This window comes from Vombatus ursinus, unplaced genomic scaffold, assembly GCF_900497805.2.
Source record: "Vombatus ursinus unplaced genomic scaffold, bare-nosed wombat genome assembly UNPS02014798.1, whole genome shotgun sequence".
NCBI lineage: Eukaryota > Metazoa > Chordata > Mammalia > Diprotodontia > Vombatidae > Vombatus > Vombatus ursinus.
In genome coordinates this window covers 48,766,724-48,781,656 of record NW_020954576.1, presented here as the reverse complement: position 1 = coordinate 48,781,656, position 14,933 = coordinate 48,766,724, and the positions used below count along the sequence as shown (strand labels likewise).

At 42.3% G+C, this 14,933-nt stretch overlaps 2 protein-coding genes across 5 annotated transcripts in view; both read right to left on the bottom strand.

Annotated features, from left to right (window-relative positions):
* Nucleotides 1-5,741: 5,741 nt before the first annotated feature.
* Nucleotides 5,742-6,527, bottom strand: TMEM81 (transmembrane protein 81). The gene has a single exon (XM_027870910.1). It carries the CDS (start codon nt 6,525-6,527, stop codon nt 5,742-5,744), a length of 786 nt encoding a protein of 261 aa, XP_027726711.1.
* Nucleotides 6,528-8,167: 1,640 nt separating this feature from the next.
* RBBP5 (RB binding protein 5, histone lysine methyltransferase complex subunit) overlaps nt 8,168-14,933 on the bottom strand; it is a 33,922-nt gene continuing 27,156 nt past the window's right edge. Inside the window, exons 12-14 of one of the 4 annotated variants that reach the window (XM_027871455.1) lie at nt 14,551-14,780; nt 13,445-13,636; nt 8,168-10,329 (exon numbers count right to left, since the gene is read on the bottom strand). In XM_027871455.1, the coding sequence (XP_027727256.1) occupies nt 10,301-10,329; nt 13,445-13,636; nt 14,551-14,780 (451 nt within the window). In that variant the 3' untranslated portion in view covers nt 8,168-10,300. Of the gene's footprint in view, nt 10,330-11,859; nt 13,154-13,444; nt 13,637-14,550; nt 14,781-14,933 lie in introns of those variants that run through there. The other 3 variants (XM_027871456.1, XM_027871457.1, XM_027871458.1) reach the window with 3 other exon arrangements.

Sequence of the window (14,933 nt, the reverse complement as noted above, 5' to 3'; positions counted from 1 at the left end):
ATATCTTCATTAAAGATAAAGATGCAACGGTCCCTGCTCACATAAAACTTAGATTCCATCAAGAGAGCAATGTATACACATATAGGCATAAAAGAAGTATGAGCTAATTTTTTTTGAGGGGGATGGCATTCACAGCATGGGGAGGGGCCAGGAAAGTCCTCACTTGGAAGATGGAATTTGAGCTGAGACAAGAGATTCTAAGAGGTGAGGCAAGAATCCTGAAGGCTCTGTGCAAAGGAACCAGAATAGATGATAGAGTGTGTTGTATGAGACATAGCAAGAAAGACAATTAGAGGGATAAAGATGAAGGGGAAGTAATATAGAATAAAGTCTGAAAGTTAGGACAGAGCCAGGGGGCAAAAGGCTTTAAATGCTAGAGTTTATTTTTTATTCTAGAGGTAATAGGGAGCCAGTGGAGTTTATGAGGAAGGAAGTGATACGGTCAGATTGGGACTTTAGGAAAATCACTTTGGCAGCTGTTCTGAGGATGGACTGGAGTGGGGAGAGACTTGAGGCAGTGAGAACTAAGAAGGAGGCTATTGCCACAGTCCAGGTAAGAACTGATAAGGGTATAAATTAGGGTAGTAAATGTGAGAGTTGAGAAAAAGGGATAGACATGAGAAATGTAGAGATAAAAATAAGATTTGGCAATTGATCGGATATGTGGAGTAAGAGTGAGGAGGATGAGGGTAGCTAGGTGGCTCAATTGGACTTGAACTTTGTAATGAAGAAGACATGAGTTCAAATTCTGTCTCTGATGTGTACTGCCTATGTAACCCTGGACAAGTCTCTTAACTTCTCAGTCTCAGTTTCCACATCTGTAAAATTAGGGGTTTGTCTTGATGGCCTCCAAAGTCCCTTCCAGCTCCAAATCTGTGATTCCATGTAAAAGGTGGTGGTGCCCTAGAACAGAAATAGGGAGGTTCAGAAGAGGAGTATTCATGGGGAAAGAGGGATTCTTTTTTGAACATGTTGAGCTGGAGATGCCTACAGGTCATCCATTCTGAAAGATTCAATAAGCATTTTGTGATGTGGTATTGGAGCTCAGGAATGAGACCAAGACTGAAAAAGATAGACAGACAGACAGATAGATAGATAATGATAGGCAGATAGATAGATAAATAGATGATGGATAATGATAGGCATATACATACACATAGAGATAATAAATGGACAGACAGACAGATAATGATAGTTAGGCATATACATACATATAGAGATAATAGATGGACAGACAGATAGATAATGATAGGCATATGCATACATATAGAGATAATAGACAGACAGAAGATAGATGGATAATGATAATTAGGCACATACATACGTATAGAGATGATAGAGACAGATAAATAATATGGGAGTCATCTTCATGGAGAATATTAAACCCTTGGGAGCTGATGAGGTCACCAAGAGTGTTAAAGGAATAGCCTTGGGGTGCACCCACAGGGCATGTGATATGGATGATAAGCCTGCACAGGAAACTAAGAAATGGTCAGACGGGGAGGAGAACCAAGAGAGAGAAGTGCTATAACCAAGAGAAAGAGAAAGAGTAACCAGAAGGAAAGGGTGGTCAACAGTGTCAAACACTGCAGAGAGGTCAATCAATCAATTAATCAATATTTATTAATCATTACTGTGTATCAAGCACTGTGCAGAGCGCTGGAGATAACAAAGAAAAGTGAAAGATAGCCGCACAGCCTAATGGTATAGGTAATGGATTAGGCAGGGTCTAATGATGGAAACAACATGTTAACATTTATATACAAATAAGCTATATCTGGGATAAGTTGGGATAAACCGAAGGAAGGCACTAGAATTAAGGTGATTGGGGACAGTTTCCTATAGAAGGTGAGGTTTTAGCTGGAACTTGAAGGAAGCCAGGAGATGGAGGCAAGGAGGGAAAGCCTTCCAGGCATGGTAGATGGCCAGTGAAAATGTCTGGAGTCAGGAGATGTAGCGTCTTTTTTTTAATGAAGGATAGCAAGAAAGCCAGTTTCGCTAGATAGCAGAGTTTGTGGGTGGGTGTAAGATGTCGTTTATTGTTGTCCTTTGTACTCAAAGAGAACCAAAATGACATCATGATGCCAGGGTCAATGTACAGTGTGTCCAACTGTGTGTGGGTGATTAGACCAAGACAAGGCTCTATAAGATTAGAAAAGTAGGAAGGAGGGGCGGCTAGGTGGCACAGTGAATAGAGTTCTGACCTTGGAGTCAGGAGGACTTGAGTTCAAATCTAGTCTCAGACACATAACACTTATTAGCTGTGTGACCCTGGGCAAGCCACTTAACTCCGATTGCCTCACCAAAAAGGAAAAAAAAAAAAAAGAAAGAAAAGAAAAGAAAAGTAGGAAGGTCCAGGTTATAAAGGGCTTTGAGTGCTAGAGCGTTTTATGTTTGATTGAGGTGATACGGAGCCAATGAAATTCATTGAGTAGGAGGGTGACACGGGTCAGATCTGCACTTTAGAAAGATCACTTTGACCACTGAATGGAGGATGGCCTGGAGTGGGGAGAGGCTTGTGGCAGGCAGACCAACTAGAAGGCTATTGCAACAGTGTAGGCATGAGGCGATAAGGGCCTGTACTAGGCCATTGGCAGTGCCAAAGGGGAGAAGGAGATGTATTCAAGAGATGTTACAAAGGTAAAATCTACAGGCCTTGGCAACAGATTGAGAAGGGTTGAGAGTGTGGAGTTGATGATAATACCTATGTTGTGAGCCTGGGTGATTGTAATAGGGAATCTAGGAAGAAGAGAGGATTGGGGGGAAAAGTAATGAATTCAGTTTCGGATATGATGAGTTTAAGACGTCTATGGAATATCCAGTTCAAGACGTCCAGCTGGAGATTAGCAGGGAGATTAGGGCTGGATAACTAAATTTGACAATCATCGGCATAGAAATGACAACTGAATCCATGGGAGCCAAGATCACCGAGTGAAAAACAGTACAGAGTGGGGAGGATAAGGTCATAATAAGTGGTAGAATAGGGACTGGAACTCAGGTCTCCTGCCTCCCGACCCTGGGCACCAGGCTACTTTTCTCTTAGAATTCAAGAATACTTTGAACTCTTGAGAAGCTACAAGTCAGGCCCTCCAGCCCTTTCCTTGAAATGTAATAAAGGGCTGTCACTTTCTCATTCATTAGATTTTCCTAGACTGAACTACTACAATTTGATATTAAGCTCATCCTTCCTGAGGCAGGTGGAGATGGTAGGTAGGTAGGGGGGATAATGATGGAGGTTTAAAGTTTGTCTTTAATCAAGGATGTTGCCGTATTTCTGACCTTCAGGCCCCGGCTCATTCTTCTCTAGGCTTAGGGTGAGATCTTCCTCCAAGATTAGCAAGAGAAATCTGTGTGAGAGAAATGTAATTCACTTATTAGAATTAGCCCAGCCTCTGGCCATCCAGAGGCCTGCCTCCTCTCCCCTCATGGCTCTACAATCCAATTACCTTCGGGAGAGACATTGGATTTTTGAGTGCCTTGTTAAGAATGGATTCCAAATGGGTTGAGGTGGATACTGCACTACCCTCAAGGGTTATGCCTGCTTTAAAAAAAAAGTCAGTATATTTGTTCTCTTATAGCAGTACAAGCCTTTTTCTGGCTAAAAAAAGTTAGAGCTAAAGGGATTAAGTAGTTGGGGAAAGCAAACCAAGGAAATCTGAATGGCCACAGGACATCTATACCAGAGGAAGTGTTTGCCCTTGGGTGAAAATTCACCTTAATACCAAACAGGTGAGGTCATGGGGGTGGGGGGCTCTACATCTGCGTCAGCCTTTCCTCGGTTCAATGTGGTCCCTACAATATCACAAAACACAAATGATTTCCCGTAGATATCTCAAACCCAACATGCCACAACAGAACTCATCATCTTTCCCTCCAAACCAACCTCTCTTTCCTGTCATTCTCCAGGGCACCACCAAGTGTATAGTAATTTAGGTTGACAATCTCAGTCAACTCCTTAACTCCTCACTCTCACTCATTCCTCAAATTCCAATCAGTTGTCCTATCTTGTACTTCCCTTCTCCCATATATTCCCTTGTCTTCACTCACAGAGCCATCATCCTAATTCAGGCTCTCATCACCTCTAGCTGGACTATTGTAGTAGCCTTCTAAGTGGTCTCCTGACACTCTCACTGTCTCTCTTCTCTCTCTTTTCTCTCTGTCTTCTCTTTCTCACTCTTTTCTCTCTCTTCTGTCTCTGTCTCTATCTCTGTCTCTGTCTCTCTCTCCCTCCCTCCATTTCTCTGTCTCTGTCTCTTCCTCTCTCTCTCTCTCTCTCTCTCTCTCCCTACTCCATCCAAACTCATTTTTCTTAAGTTCAGGTTTGCTCCCTCTCTCCCCCAATAGACTCCAGTGGCTCACTATTACCTCTAACCTCAAATATAAACTTAAAGGTCTTCACAGCTTGCTCCCTTGTCTTATGTCTTCTTCAATATTATTCTCCTCCCAACACTCTACAATCCAGGCTGTTGCATGTTGTCTGTGCTTTTTGCAGTGGCTGACCCACCATGCTTGGAATGCTCTCTCTCCTCTCCTCTGCCTCTTAGAGGCAGGTTAAGAGGTTTTAGTGGATAGAGTGCTAGCCCCACAGTCAGGAATATCCTAGTTCAAATCAGGCCTCAGACACAAGCTGTGTAGCCCTGGGCAAGTTTACTCTGCCCCAACTGTAAAATGAGGATAATAATAGCACCTACCTCCCACAGGACTAAATGATATATATGTAAGGAAGATGCTTAGCATAGTGCCTGGCATGTAATACATTGTTCAGTCATTTTTCAGTCATGTCCAACTCTTCATGACCCTACGTGGGGTTTTCTCAGCAAAGATATTGAAGTAATTTGCCATTTCTTTCTCCAGCTCATTTTACAGATGAGGAAACTGAGGCAAACAGGGTGAAGTGATTTGCCCACGGTCACACAACTGAATTTGAACTCAGGTCTTCCTGACTCCAGGTCCAGTGCTCTATCCGTTGTGCCACCTAGCTGTCCCCGCATGTAGTATAGTCACTTAATGAATGTTTGTTTCCTTCCTTCGAATGCCTTGAAGATTCAGCTCAAATAATGCCTGCAGGAGGCTTTTCCTGGTTTCCCAGTTGCTAGGGCCTTCTACTTTGTATCCACCCTATATATCTTGTTTGTTCCTATTTCTGTACAGTTGTCTCTCTCCCCTCTACCCCCAGACTGTAATATCCTTGAGGACTAGGGCTGTTGTATTTTTGCCTTCGAATCTCCAGTGCCTTGCATGAGATAAGTACTTAATAAATGCTTGTGGACTAATCCAAGTGAGCAGGGACACCACCTCCACAGTGTGAAATAAGAAAGAAGAATTCAAACCCACAGTATAGATGCATACAAGGCAGAAACTTTTTATTAAAGTGGAGATAGAATTTCTAAGTTAAAAAAAAATCAGTGAATAGACATTCTGTTCAAATATCTAACATCAGGAAGAAGCATTAACACTGGAAATAATTACAGCAAATTTTAACAGGTGCAAAACCAAAGCAACTTTGGTGATGAGCTGGGCTTTCCCCTGGAGCACAGGCACTCGTGTGACACTGGGAAAGGCACTCATATGATACTGGGAAAGATGGATAAGGTGGGACAAGTTTGGCAGGAGACAAAGCATATCAGGGATTTCATTTTCCCATAGATCCTATGGGGATTCCATGGGTGGAAACAAGAGTCTCCAAAATCAGTTAGCACTGCTATTAGGTTTGCAAACTTCAAGGAATGGCGGCCAGACTATTACATCTCTGTCTTGACCTCTCCTTTGTTAGTTTTTGGCAAAGAGTGAACAGCTATACTTACCAGCACACCTACAATAACTCCCCCTGTAATTCCTATCCCCAGTGCTAACAAGACCTTTTTATTCCATAATGAGCGTCGGAGATGGACAGGTGTATCTAGATCCAGGTCCAATCCCTCATCTATTAATTTCTGCACCTCAGTCAGGGACTCATCAAAGTTGAGGTTCACTAAGTTAGCAGGAATGACCCTCAGTGCAAAGTAGACTCTCTTGACAAACCTCAAATTCTTCAGCAACTGGACATCACACCTATAGGTGCCTGAATCAACCTCTCGGGCAGGATCCAGCTTCACAGAATGGACAGAGCGCTGAAAAGGTTTAAACAACTCATCATCGGTGGAGATGATGCCACGGGCAAACATCCAGGTGAAACGGAAAGCTTCATGCCCATAGAGGATGATGTCTGGACTCAGACAGGTCAGATCAAATGCCTTCCCAATGGCAACAGTAAAGTGGACCATCCCACAAATCCAATTGGTCAAGCATTCAGTTTGGTGAGTCTCACATTTCCTTCTCACCCCATCAGGGCCCACCTCACAGGTGCTCTCCTCCTTATAGCCCAGGCCACAGGTGACTGTGCAGGGTGTAGCATTGACGATCACTCTTCCATGAGCCTGCTTCAACTTTGCAGGAATTGTGAGTGCTTGATGGAATGTCACTATTATAGGCAAGTAGAAAGCAAATGCCAGTGTTCCAAGGATAAAGCCAGTGCTTAGTGTCTTCATGCTTAGACCTTCAATCAACAGCCCATGAGGCCATTTGGAGTAAACATTAAAAACATTTCTGAAATTCCTGCTAAATTCTCTTCATTTTCACATTCTAAATTTTGATGACATCTTCCAAAGTCAAAAGGTGTGAGTTTTTTTCCAAAAGTATGTGACCTAATAAACAAAATTCCAAACTTTAACAATAGGAGAGCATGCAATGCAAAAGAAACCACATGCAATGTTGGTACTTGTTATCATTGATCACATGACCATGCTTCAGACATCCCTTCCTATCCTTGCAACTAAATGAGGTTTCTTTGGGAGAAAAGCAACAAAAGGCTTCATAATTTGAAGTGAATTTTGAAATCACTCTGACTGTGTAATAGAAAGCAGTGTACTTTCCCAGTGCCCCTGAACTCTCAACAGGATCTATAAATAAGTTTCTAGGTACCCAATTAGCTCTAGCCAAGCAATTCTTACTCATCAAATTTGCAAGAAGCACTAATAGGCCTTAAAGTTAAAAAAAACCAAAACAAAACCTAAAATTCTCTTGTACCGAATACTGGAAGAGTCAGAATCTCCATGTTTCTAAGTTCTCCATGAGGCTCCACCACTAACAAGTTGTGAAACCTTAGGCAAGTCACTTAAATCCATCAATCTGTTTTCTCATGTGCAAAGTGGAAAAAAATACTATTTGCTCTGCCTGCCTAACTGGGCTGTTGAGGATCAAATCCCAAGTGTGAAAAGATTCTATAAATATGTTATTAGGAATACAGGGCTGAAGTAGAGACAACCGAGATCATATAAGCCCAACCCCTTCATTTTGCAGAGGTCCAGAGAAATGAAGCAATTTGCTCAAGGTCTCACAGTAAAGCTACTAGAAATAAAACTAAAAACTGGTGGAGACAAGAGGCTGAAATACCATTTAAGAATCAAAATGTTTATCAGCAAAGCAGGGATATTTAACATAGCTACCATTTTCCTTTCTCTGCACTTCTCTATCCCAAGAGTAATGAAGTTATTTTCCGTTTGAAAGGCAATTTAATTCGCCCAGGCTTCCTGCTGATTTTCCTTATTCCTCATACCCTATGAACAGCAGCTGATGGGCTATACTTTTGACATGGTTGCTATGAAACAGTTGCGATGTCACAGAAGGGTTCTTAGGGTCACAGTAACGAGAAAGGTTAAAGAGGAACATTTCAAGGTGAACATTTGGTTTGGAGAAGAAATCTCGAGGAATTTGAGTAATTTAGGTTTTTTCTTTTGTTTGAAAAGAGGCATCCTGTGCCTTAGGATGTGAAGAATATTCATATAGTTTATTTAATTGACAGAAAGGTGATAGTAGTGGTAGGAAGAGACCTAAGTTTATCCCCAAACTGATACTTTGTTTAGATAATAAGATGTCCATACAAGGAGATCTTTAGGACTGAAACAGATGATTTGTTTTAGAAATATGAAGTATAACCTTGTTCAGAGGTAGTAGGGTGAACTATGTGACCTTCCAGACCTATAATTTTAACATCCCTTCATAAGCTGAGGCCCATGTCTTCTGTGAAGTTAAACAAAATGACAGACACACTGAAGAGCAAGTGTTCTTTGCAAACAACTACAAACAACCGTTAAGTAAAATGATCATCTTTATTTACAAAGCATCATCACTTTAGCAAGAACTATTCAAGTGACCAATTTTCATCTTTTACAAAACTACAGAGCATTTAAAACTTTAAAAAAAAAAAAGTGACGAGAGAGAAAACACACATACACATGTGGGGAGATGAAAGGAGGAAAAAAATATACATGTACTGTACAAATGGAGAAGCAGTCAAATGAAATGGACAGCAAGTTTGAAGAATGGAAGAAAATACTTGAATCACAAAAAAACGAATCCTGAAGATGTTGTCAAGGGCCAACTCGAAGGAGCTTTGATTGGCACTCTCAGATTCGGGAGGGGAAATAGCTCAATAACCAAGTACCCAGGCAAGAAAATTCAAATTACATGGTAAATGGTGACAGGGTAGAAAAGCATTTATGTGAACTGGCAGACTAATACAGAATACAATTCAAAGTAATGACAGCGTTCCTTATGATGTAAAACAGAAACATGTCCAGTAGTCCACACAATCACTCTACTAATGAGTAACTCGTTTTAAGAGTCTAGGTAACAAGGGTTTCTGTAGAGAATAAGTTACATCAAAGAACATGGACTTTTTGTCACATATCTCAGGAAACGGACCTTTCTCTTACATGAACAAGTGAAACGGGAGGAAAGGCTCTTTCAGACATTCCAACATCCTTTCAAATAACCAGATTCATCTCTTTCTTGGATCATCTATGGACTCAAGTGGGTTCCTCCTCATGCTATAGTGTAAACTGTTCTAAAGCTTTCCTCAAAAAGTTAAGAGAAAATACTACCTTCACATTAAAATAGATATAGCTAGATGAATACTGCATCCAGGGCTGTGGATTCTCATTTCACATGTTGCTTCCCTAAAATGAACTTTTGAGACAATAAGTGACAAGACATAAGCAGAACAGGCCAGACGATGAGCTCCGTGGGCTCACAAAGGACCAGCAATGGAAGTGGAAAGAACTCTGGGCAATTTTTAAAAATCCAAAGGTTTCTCATGTGTGCACACATTTGAGCTGCCACTCTTGTTTCATAAATGGTGGTGAAGAAGCTGAGACAACTGAGAAGCCTTTCACAGAAAGGAAGTGACCAACAAAAAAATGCTAATAGAGGAATTGTAAGGAGGAAACTGAAACTGCTCACAACACAGACACAGGTGGAGGCAACACTGATGTTTTGAGGGAAGGGCAAATCCATGGACGGTGATGAAAAAATTTCACTTTGAACTTTGATTTGAACTGTGTTGCTGCATCTGATTTTGGACAGCTCCATTTTAGACCTTGCATAGATACCTTTTCGTAAAAGAAGGCTTAGAGATACCTTTGTTTGGTTTCTTCTCTAGTAGTTTGCACATGACAGCAAAAAAAAAAAAATCCCTCACGTGCTACTTTGCCTGGAACAGGTGAAACTATCTGTCTTCAGAAACATGATTTAGAGAGATTAAATTGATGCTGAAGGCTAAAATGGAAAAACATTTTACATCCCAGCCTCCCGGGGAAAAGGTTATATGACAGTCAAAATGGGTTTCTTATCTATGTCTTCCCTTTCTGATGGCTCTATATTTTCCTGAGCTTTTTGGATTATAAGCACTTTGTTTTCTTGCCTGTTCTTAAAAAGAATAATGTAACATGGAATACAGGCCTTTATATGTTGACTGGGTTAGGGAAGAAAGGAGAAAGGAAAGAGAGAGTATGCAACAGATTCTTTTCTACGAGACAATAGCAGGGAGAGGAAAAGTCACACAGAAGAATAATTCACTTGAGGACATGCGCTAAGGGATGAGAGGGAGCAGGAGATGGGAAAGGGCCAATCAAAGTGATGCTTAGTTAAGAAAGGTCATACGAAGAAAATGTAGGTGTTGTTCCAGCAGCATAACTAAGCAGAGAAGCATTCTGTCTAAATGAGCCAGGAGTCCCATTAAGTCTTGGCAAATCCTCTTTTCCTGAGTCTATTGGGAATTCTGCTTTGAGAAGGACGGCTGAGGAGGGTCACTCTTCTTTCATAATTCACTTCATTCAAAAATAAACATCACTCCTCCTGCCACCTGCTGAGAGAGGAGGAGGCCTTGGTTTTCAATGAAAGTCAGTCTCATCTGTCCGAGCACAATGTCCGAGGCTGCATGACTGCAGAGTGGGAAAAGAATGGAAAACTCCCAAGGTCGTCTTCATAACAGCTCTGAGATCGCGCCCCCTGCTGGAGAGATTAAGATGGGAAAGGTTCTATTAGCATCACTTCATCCCAGTTACTGGTCAGAATGGAGATCTTGACAGATAAGATGTGCTACAAGCAGAAGCAGAAGCAGGCAAAGTACCATGTTCCTGATCTAGAAAAAGAGATACAGGGAACTCTTGGCTACCCTTCATTGAGACCCACCAGTAGCCAGAACAAGAGCATCACTGGCTCTGGAGTCAGAGCCTGGGTCTAAATCCTATCCCATAGGTTCACTGGCCTGTGTGACCTTGGGCAAGTCACTCCCCCTCCATCGTCCGTGAAAGGAGGAGGTCAGACTAAATGGCCTCGGAGATCCCTTCCAGATCCACACCTTTTTTCACCAAGGAAGCAAAGGTGTATCCCCTGAATTTTTAACCTTTTCTTCCGAGCTCCCAAGAACATTTACAAAGACATAAAGAGATGGTATGTGCTCCAAGGCAAGCAGTGAGAAAGGAAAGGAGACGCTAGGGAGCTTCACGATTAGCATCTAAATAACCAACCAAGAGTTGGCTACAAACCCTTTCCAAAGGCCTCAGAACACCTTGCGTGTGCAGTGTCCTCGTACCATGAAGAAGAGTCCTAAAGGGTTTTACTCAAGTTTAGTAATAACTCGGCAAACAGAACCCTGACTTTGCAAATGTAATGAGCATCTCCCTGATTATTCAATAGACACTATTTAGTGTCTGGGGACAGCCTTAAAGGGGTAGCTAAGAATGTTGGCAAGGAAGTCCAGAAAAAGAACAAAGTCAACGTGTCCCTGTTCCACACCACAGTGAAGAGATGGAAAAATGGGCACTGATGTCACTTGAAGAAAAAGTCATTTCAAAAAGAAGATTCATGCCAGGGAACCCATTTACAAAACTGACTCAGGTTAAAAGAAAAGTTTCAACCACAGAACGACACAGCTGGATATGGGATACGCTGGCAACCAAGACTATATTTACATTTGGTGAGGAACAGACCGATGTCAAAATGAAATTCAAACTCCATCATCGAGCTGAATGTCACATTGTGAGAAATTCAGTTTCCACTTCTTACAGTTCAGAAGAAACAGGAGGTTTTGATACCACCTTCCCTTACATATCACAACATGAAGAAAATAGTCATGTACCTCCTAGGGCAAGAATAAAAAATCCTGAGATGAACAAAACAGCCTCCACAAGCCTAAACGTCATCTCCCTATCACGGTGAGAATGTTTTTGCTCATTCTATTCTGGATCCCCTTGCTACTGTTGCTCAAAACAAAACCAACCCAAAAATCCAAAACCCAAAACCCAAACTTCAGGCCACCAAATAAACCAAAAACCTTGTAGAAAATTATGGAATTTAGGTGTCTTCCTCCTGAATGTTCATTACCAGATCCCAGAAATTGGGTTTTCTGGATTTAGATAAGTTTTCACTGATAACACTATAGCTAACTCCTAATTAAAGAAGTGACTTGATCAACAAGTCAACTGCATTAAAAATAACCATTTAAAATGGTCAATGTACTGCCTCATGCTGAGTCTACATTTGAAGACAGTTTGAGTTTTATAACCTTATTCTCCTGAATTCACAATACAAGTCCAAGCAATAAAACATAAGCAGAGCAGACAAGATGATGAGCAACATGGGTTATGAAAGACCAGCAATAATGGAAGCGGAGAGAACTCTGGGCAATAAAACACAAACAAAACAAAACAAAACAAAACAAAAAACGAGCAGCTGCTCCCAAGGACATACACAATTAGGCACAACACAAAGGGAGTTTACAATAAGGTAAAACTTAGGCAGTGGAGTTCAGAACATGCAACTCTGGTACACGACTCCCAATGTCATTTCAAGACTAGTACGACTTATGCTGAGTTGAGACTTTCTACTCTCTCTTCAGGGAGCCATGAAATAAAATAAATAAAAAATAACACTTTCAACCAAACATCAGATTTCAGAAGGATCCATGTGGTAGTTTGATACTGTTCAAATGAACAGGGCTTGTGATTTCATCTCTGCCACCAGCCCCTGGTGAGGAACACACCTCTACCAATGCAGACAGGCATCTCCTCTGCGGCCCAGTCTTAGGTGCCTGGTGCCCTGTGAGGCTGAGTTGAGTTGGCCAGTCACACAGCCAGGATGGGTCAGAGGCGGGACCTGAACCCACATCTTCATGTCTACAAAGCTGACTCTATCCACTACATGCTACCTCTCTAGCCTGAACAATAATAATAGTACTTCCTTTCTTTTTTAAAGAATACTAAGTTCTCCGGACTGCTCTCATAATAGAAACTTTGGTGTTCATTTAACATGCTCTCTGGACCACAGAGGAAGAACACACCAAATTAATAGAAGCTACAGCTAGTCACAAAAACTGGAAAATTCCCCCAAACTACCTCAACAGGCATTTCAGATTAATGAAACTGTTCTAAATTAGGGCTTAGGGAAAGTGGCTTTGCTAACATATGGCAGGAAATTGAAACCGTCCTTTTGGTTTAGGATGAATTCACTTTCCCTACAATTTATAAGACCCAGTTTAGATCCAGTGATCCACTCCTAATAAAGAAGAGCCAACCCTCCCAAATTTCAAATATCACGAAAGTGAGATGGCCCATCGATTGAGAAAGCCAGTTCAAAAAGGCTTAGGCGTTCAGATCTTACACAGACACTGCAGCCTCTACACCCCAGAAGCTGCTTTTCTGGTCAGCTCCTCCCAGGTTTTCTCCTCCCGTTTTCGGGTCCTGACATCAGGATGGTATGTACCTCAAAAACTTCATCTTCCTTCCTAGCCATTCTGGAATGTACAACCACCAACTTCATTACTGGCACTGGGCTACTGGGGGAAAAACAAACAGACAACGCTGGGACTTTGGCAGAAGGTTCCAGTTGGCTCCCCGCCTAAATTTTTATTTCTTTTACTCAGAGTGAAAACTTGGGAGTGAACAGAGATAAGGAAAACAAACAAAATATGGTTTCTCCTGCCCTTGGCAGCGGCTTAACCCTTTGGGAGTGAATGCCACTAGTAGGTAAGGAAGGGAGGGAGAGGTGAAGAGCTGCGGTCAGGCGTCGGGGACTGTACAAAGCAAGGCCGCCGCACAAGCCGGGTGCGCCCACCACGGGTCCTTACCTGTCAAGGGCTGGCTGGGCTCCGCCTGCACTCTACCCTTCGCTGCTCCTTCCAGAGGTAAACCTCTGTCCCCTTTGTAGAGTTTCGGTTTAAATGGAGAATCTTTCTCTTTACCTTTTGATCCTTTAGGCCGGCCTGCTTGCTTCTTCTTCGATTTGCCATCCCCCTTCACCCCCAGTAGCGGATGGACTTCTGCAAAGGGACAAATAGGTATGGGAAGAAGTCCACACAAACCAATTCAAATCTCTAGCCCACCACCAAAAACAGTGTATATGGTGCCAGTGCCAATAAGGAACTTTGTGCCTGTGTTCAAAAGATGAGACTGAATCTGCCTGAGTTCTTACCTTTTACAGAACTATGAAAGGGGGGAGCCAGGAGCTGAAGAGAAGCCACTCCTCAAAAAAAGTCAAACCCAGCCAGTTTCTCATGAAGAAGGCTGCACGGTACAATACCCCTAAATGGAGGCTAAGGTCCACGTTAACTATTACATTATAGGCAAAAACAGGACGCAACCACGGGCTTGATTCTAACCACTCTGGTGGAGTGGAGAAAAGATGCAATTTGGAATTAGGAGGTCTGACCAAGCAACTGTGTGACTGGAGGTACGGGCCTTCTCACCCAGCCACAGAAAAACGCTGGCATTGACCAGACAATTCACATTGCCTATGGCTTTGGCGTTCTCTTGATAATACACATGTTGAGGAGAAGAGAGGATATGCAAGTGTTTTGCAGGTATTTAGGGGCCAGAATGACAATAAAGGTTGCTCAGTCAGAGTACAAAAATGGATGCTAACGGGGAAAACCTGTCCTGAGATGGCAGACCTATAATCAAATACTCAAAACAAGATATTGCCCAATTAAGAGTACATTTGTAACTACTACTAATGACTACTCTTCCATGAGACTAACCAGAGGCCCATTTTGACCTGGAAGAGCACTAACCTGCTACCCAACATCTGGCTCCAAGTTCATAATAAGAAGGCAGTCGCTACTGATACTGTAGATACTGTGGTGGGGGGGGGGGGGATGTAAGAGGCAACCAAGATCGTCAGTCACGTAGGTGAGCGAACAATCATCTCTTGGGTGCCAAAAGAAGCTGGTCTCACCATCATTAGGTACTCCTTGCAGCTCAATGTTGGTCGTTTTGGTTTTCTTCTTTGGTGGCTGGGGCCCATCTGCTGAGGACTGTCTCTTCTTCTCTGAACCAGTACCCTCTTCCATCAATGAGGTTTGGACAGCATCAGGTGGGGGCCCATAAGGATTTTCCTCTGGGTCTTCTACCTCAGGGGCAATGGGTAAGTATAACAAAGCCTTTGAGTCTTCCAGCTCCTCATCACTGTCAGGGAGGCAAAGGGAGGGGGGGAACAAGGTACTTAAAACCACGTGTAGTTTTAACCAACAGATACTTACTAAGTACCAACTATGAATAAGGAATATAATCAGCTCTTAAAGACATAAGGTAATGACCCTCCCTAAGCCAGGATTAACT

Coding starts and splice junctions, on each gene's coding strand:
- TMEM81 (XM_027870910.1), bottom strand. CDS start 6,527: ATGAAGACACTAAGCACTGGCTTTATCCTTGGAACACTGGCATTTGCT.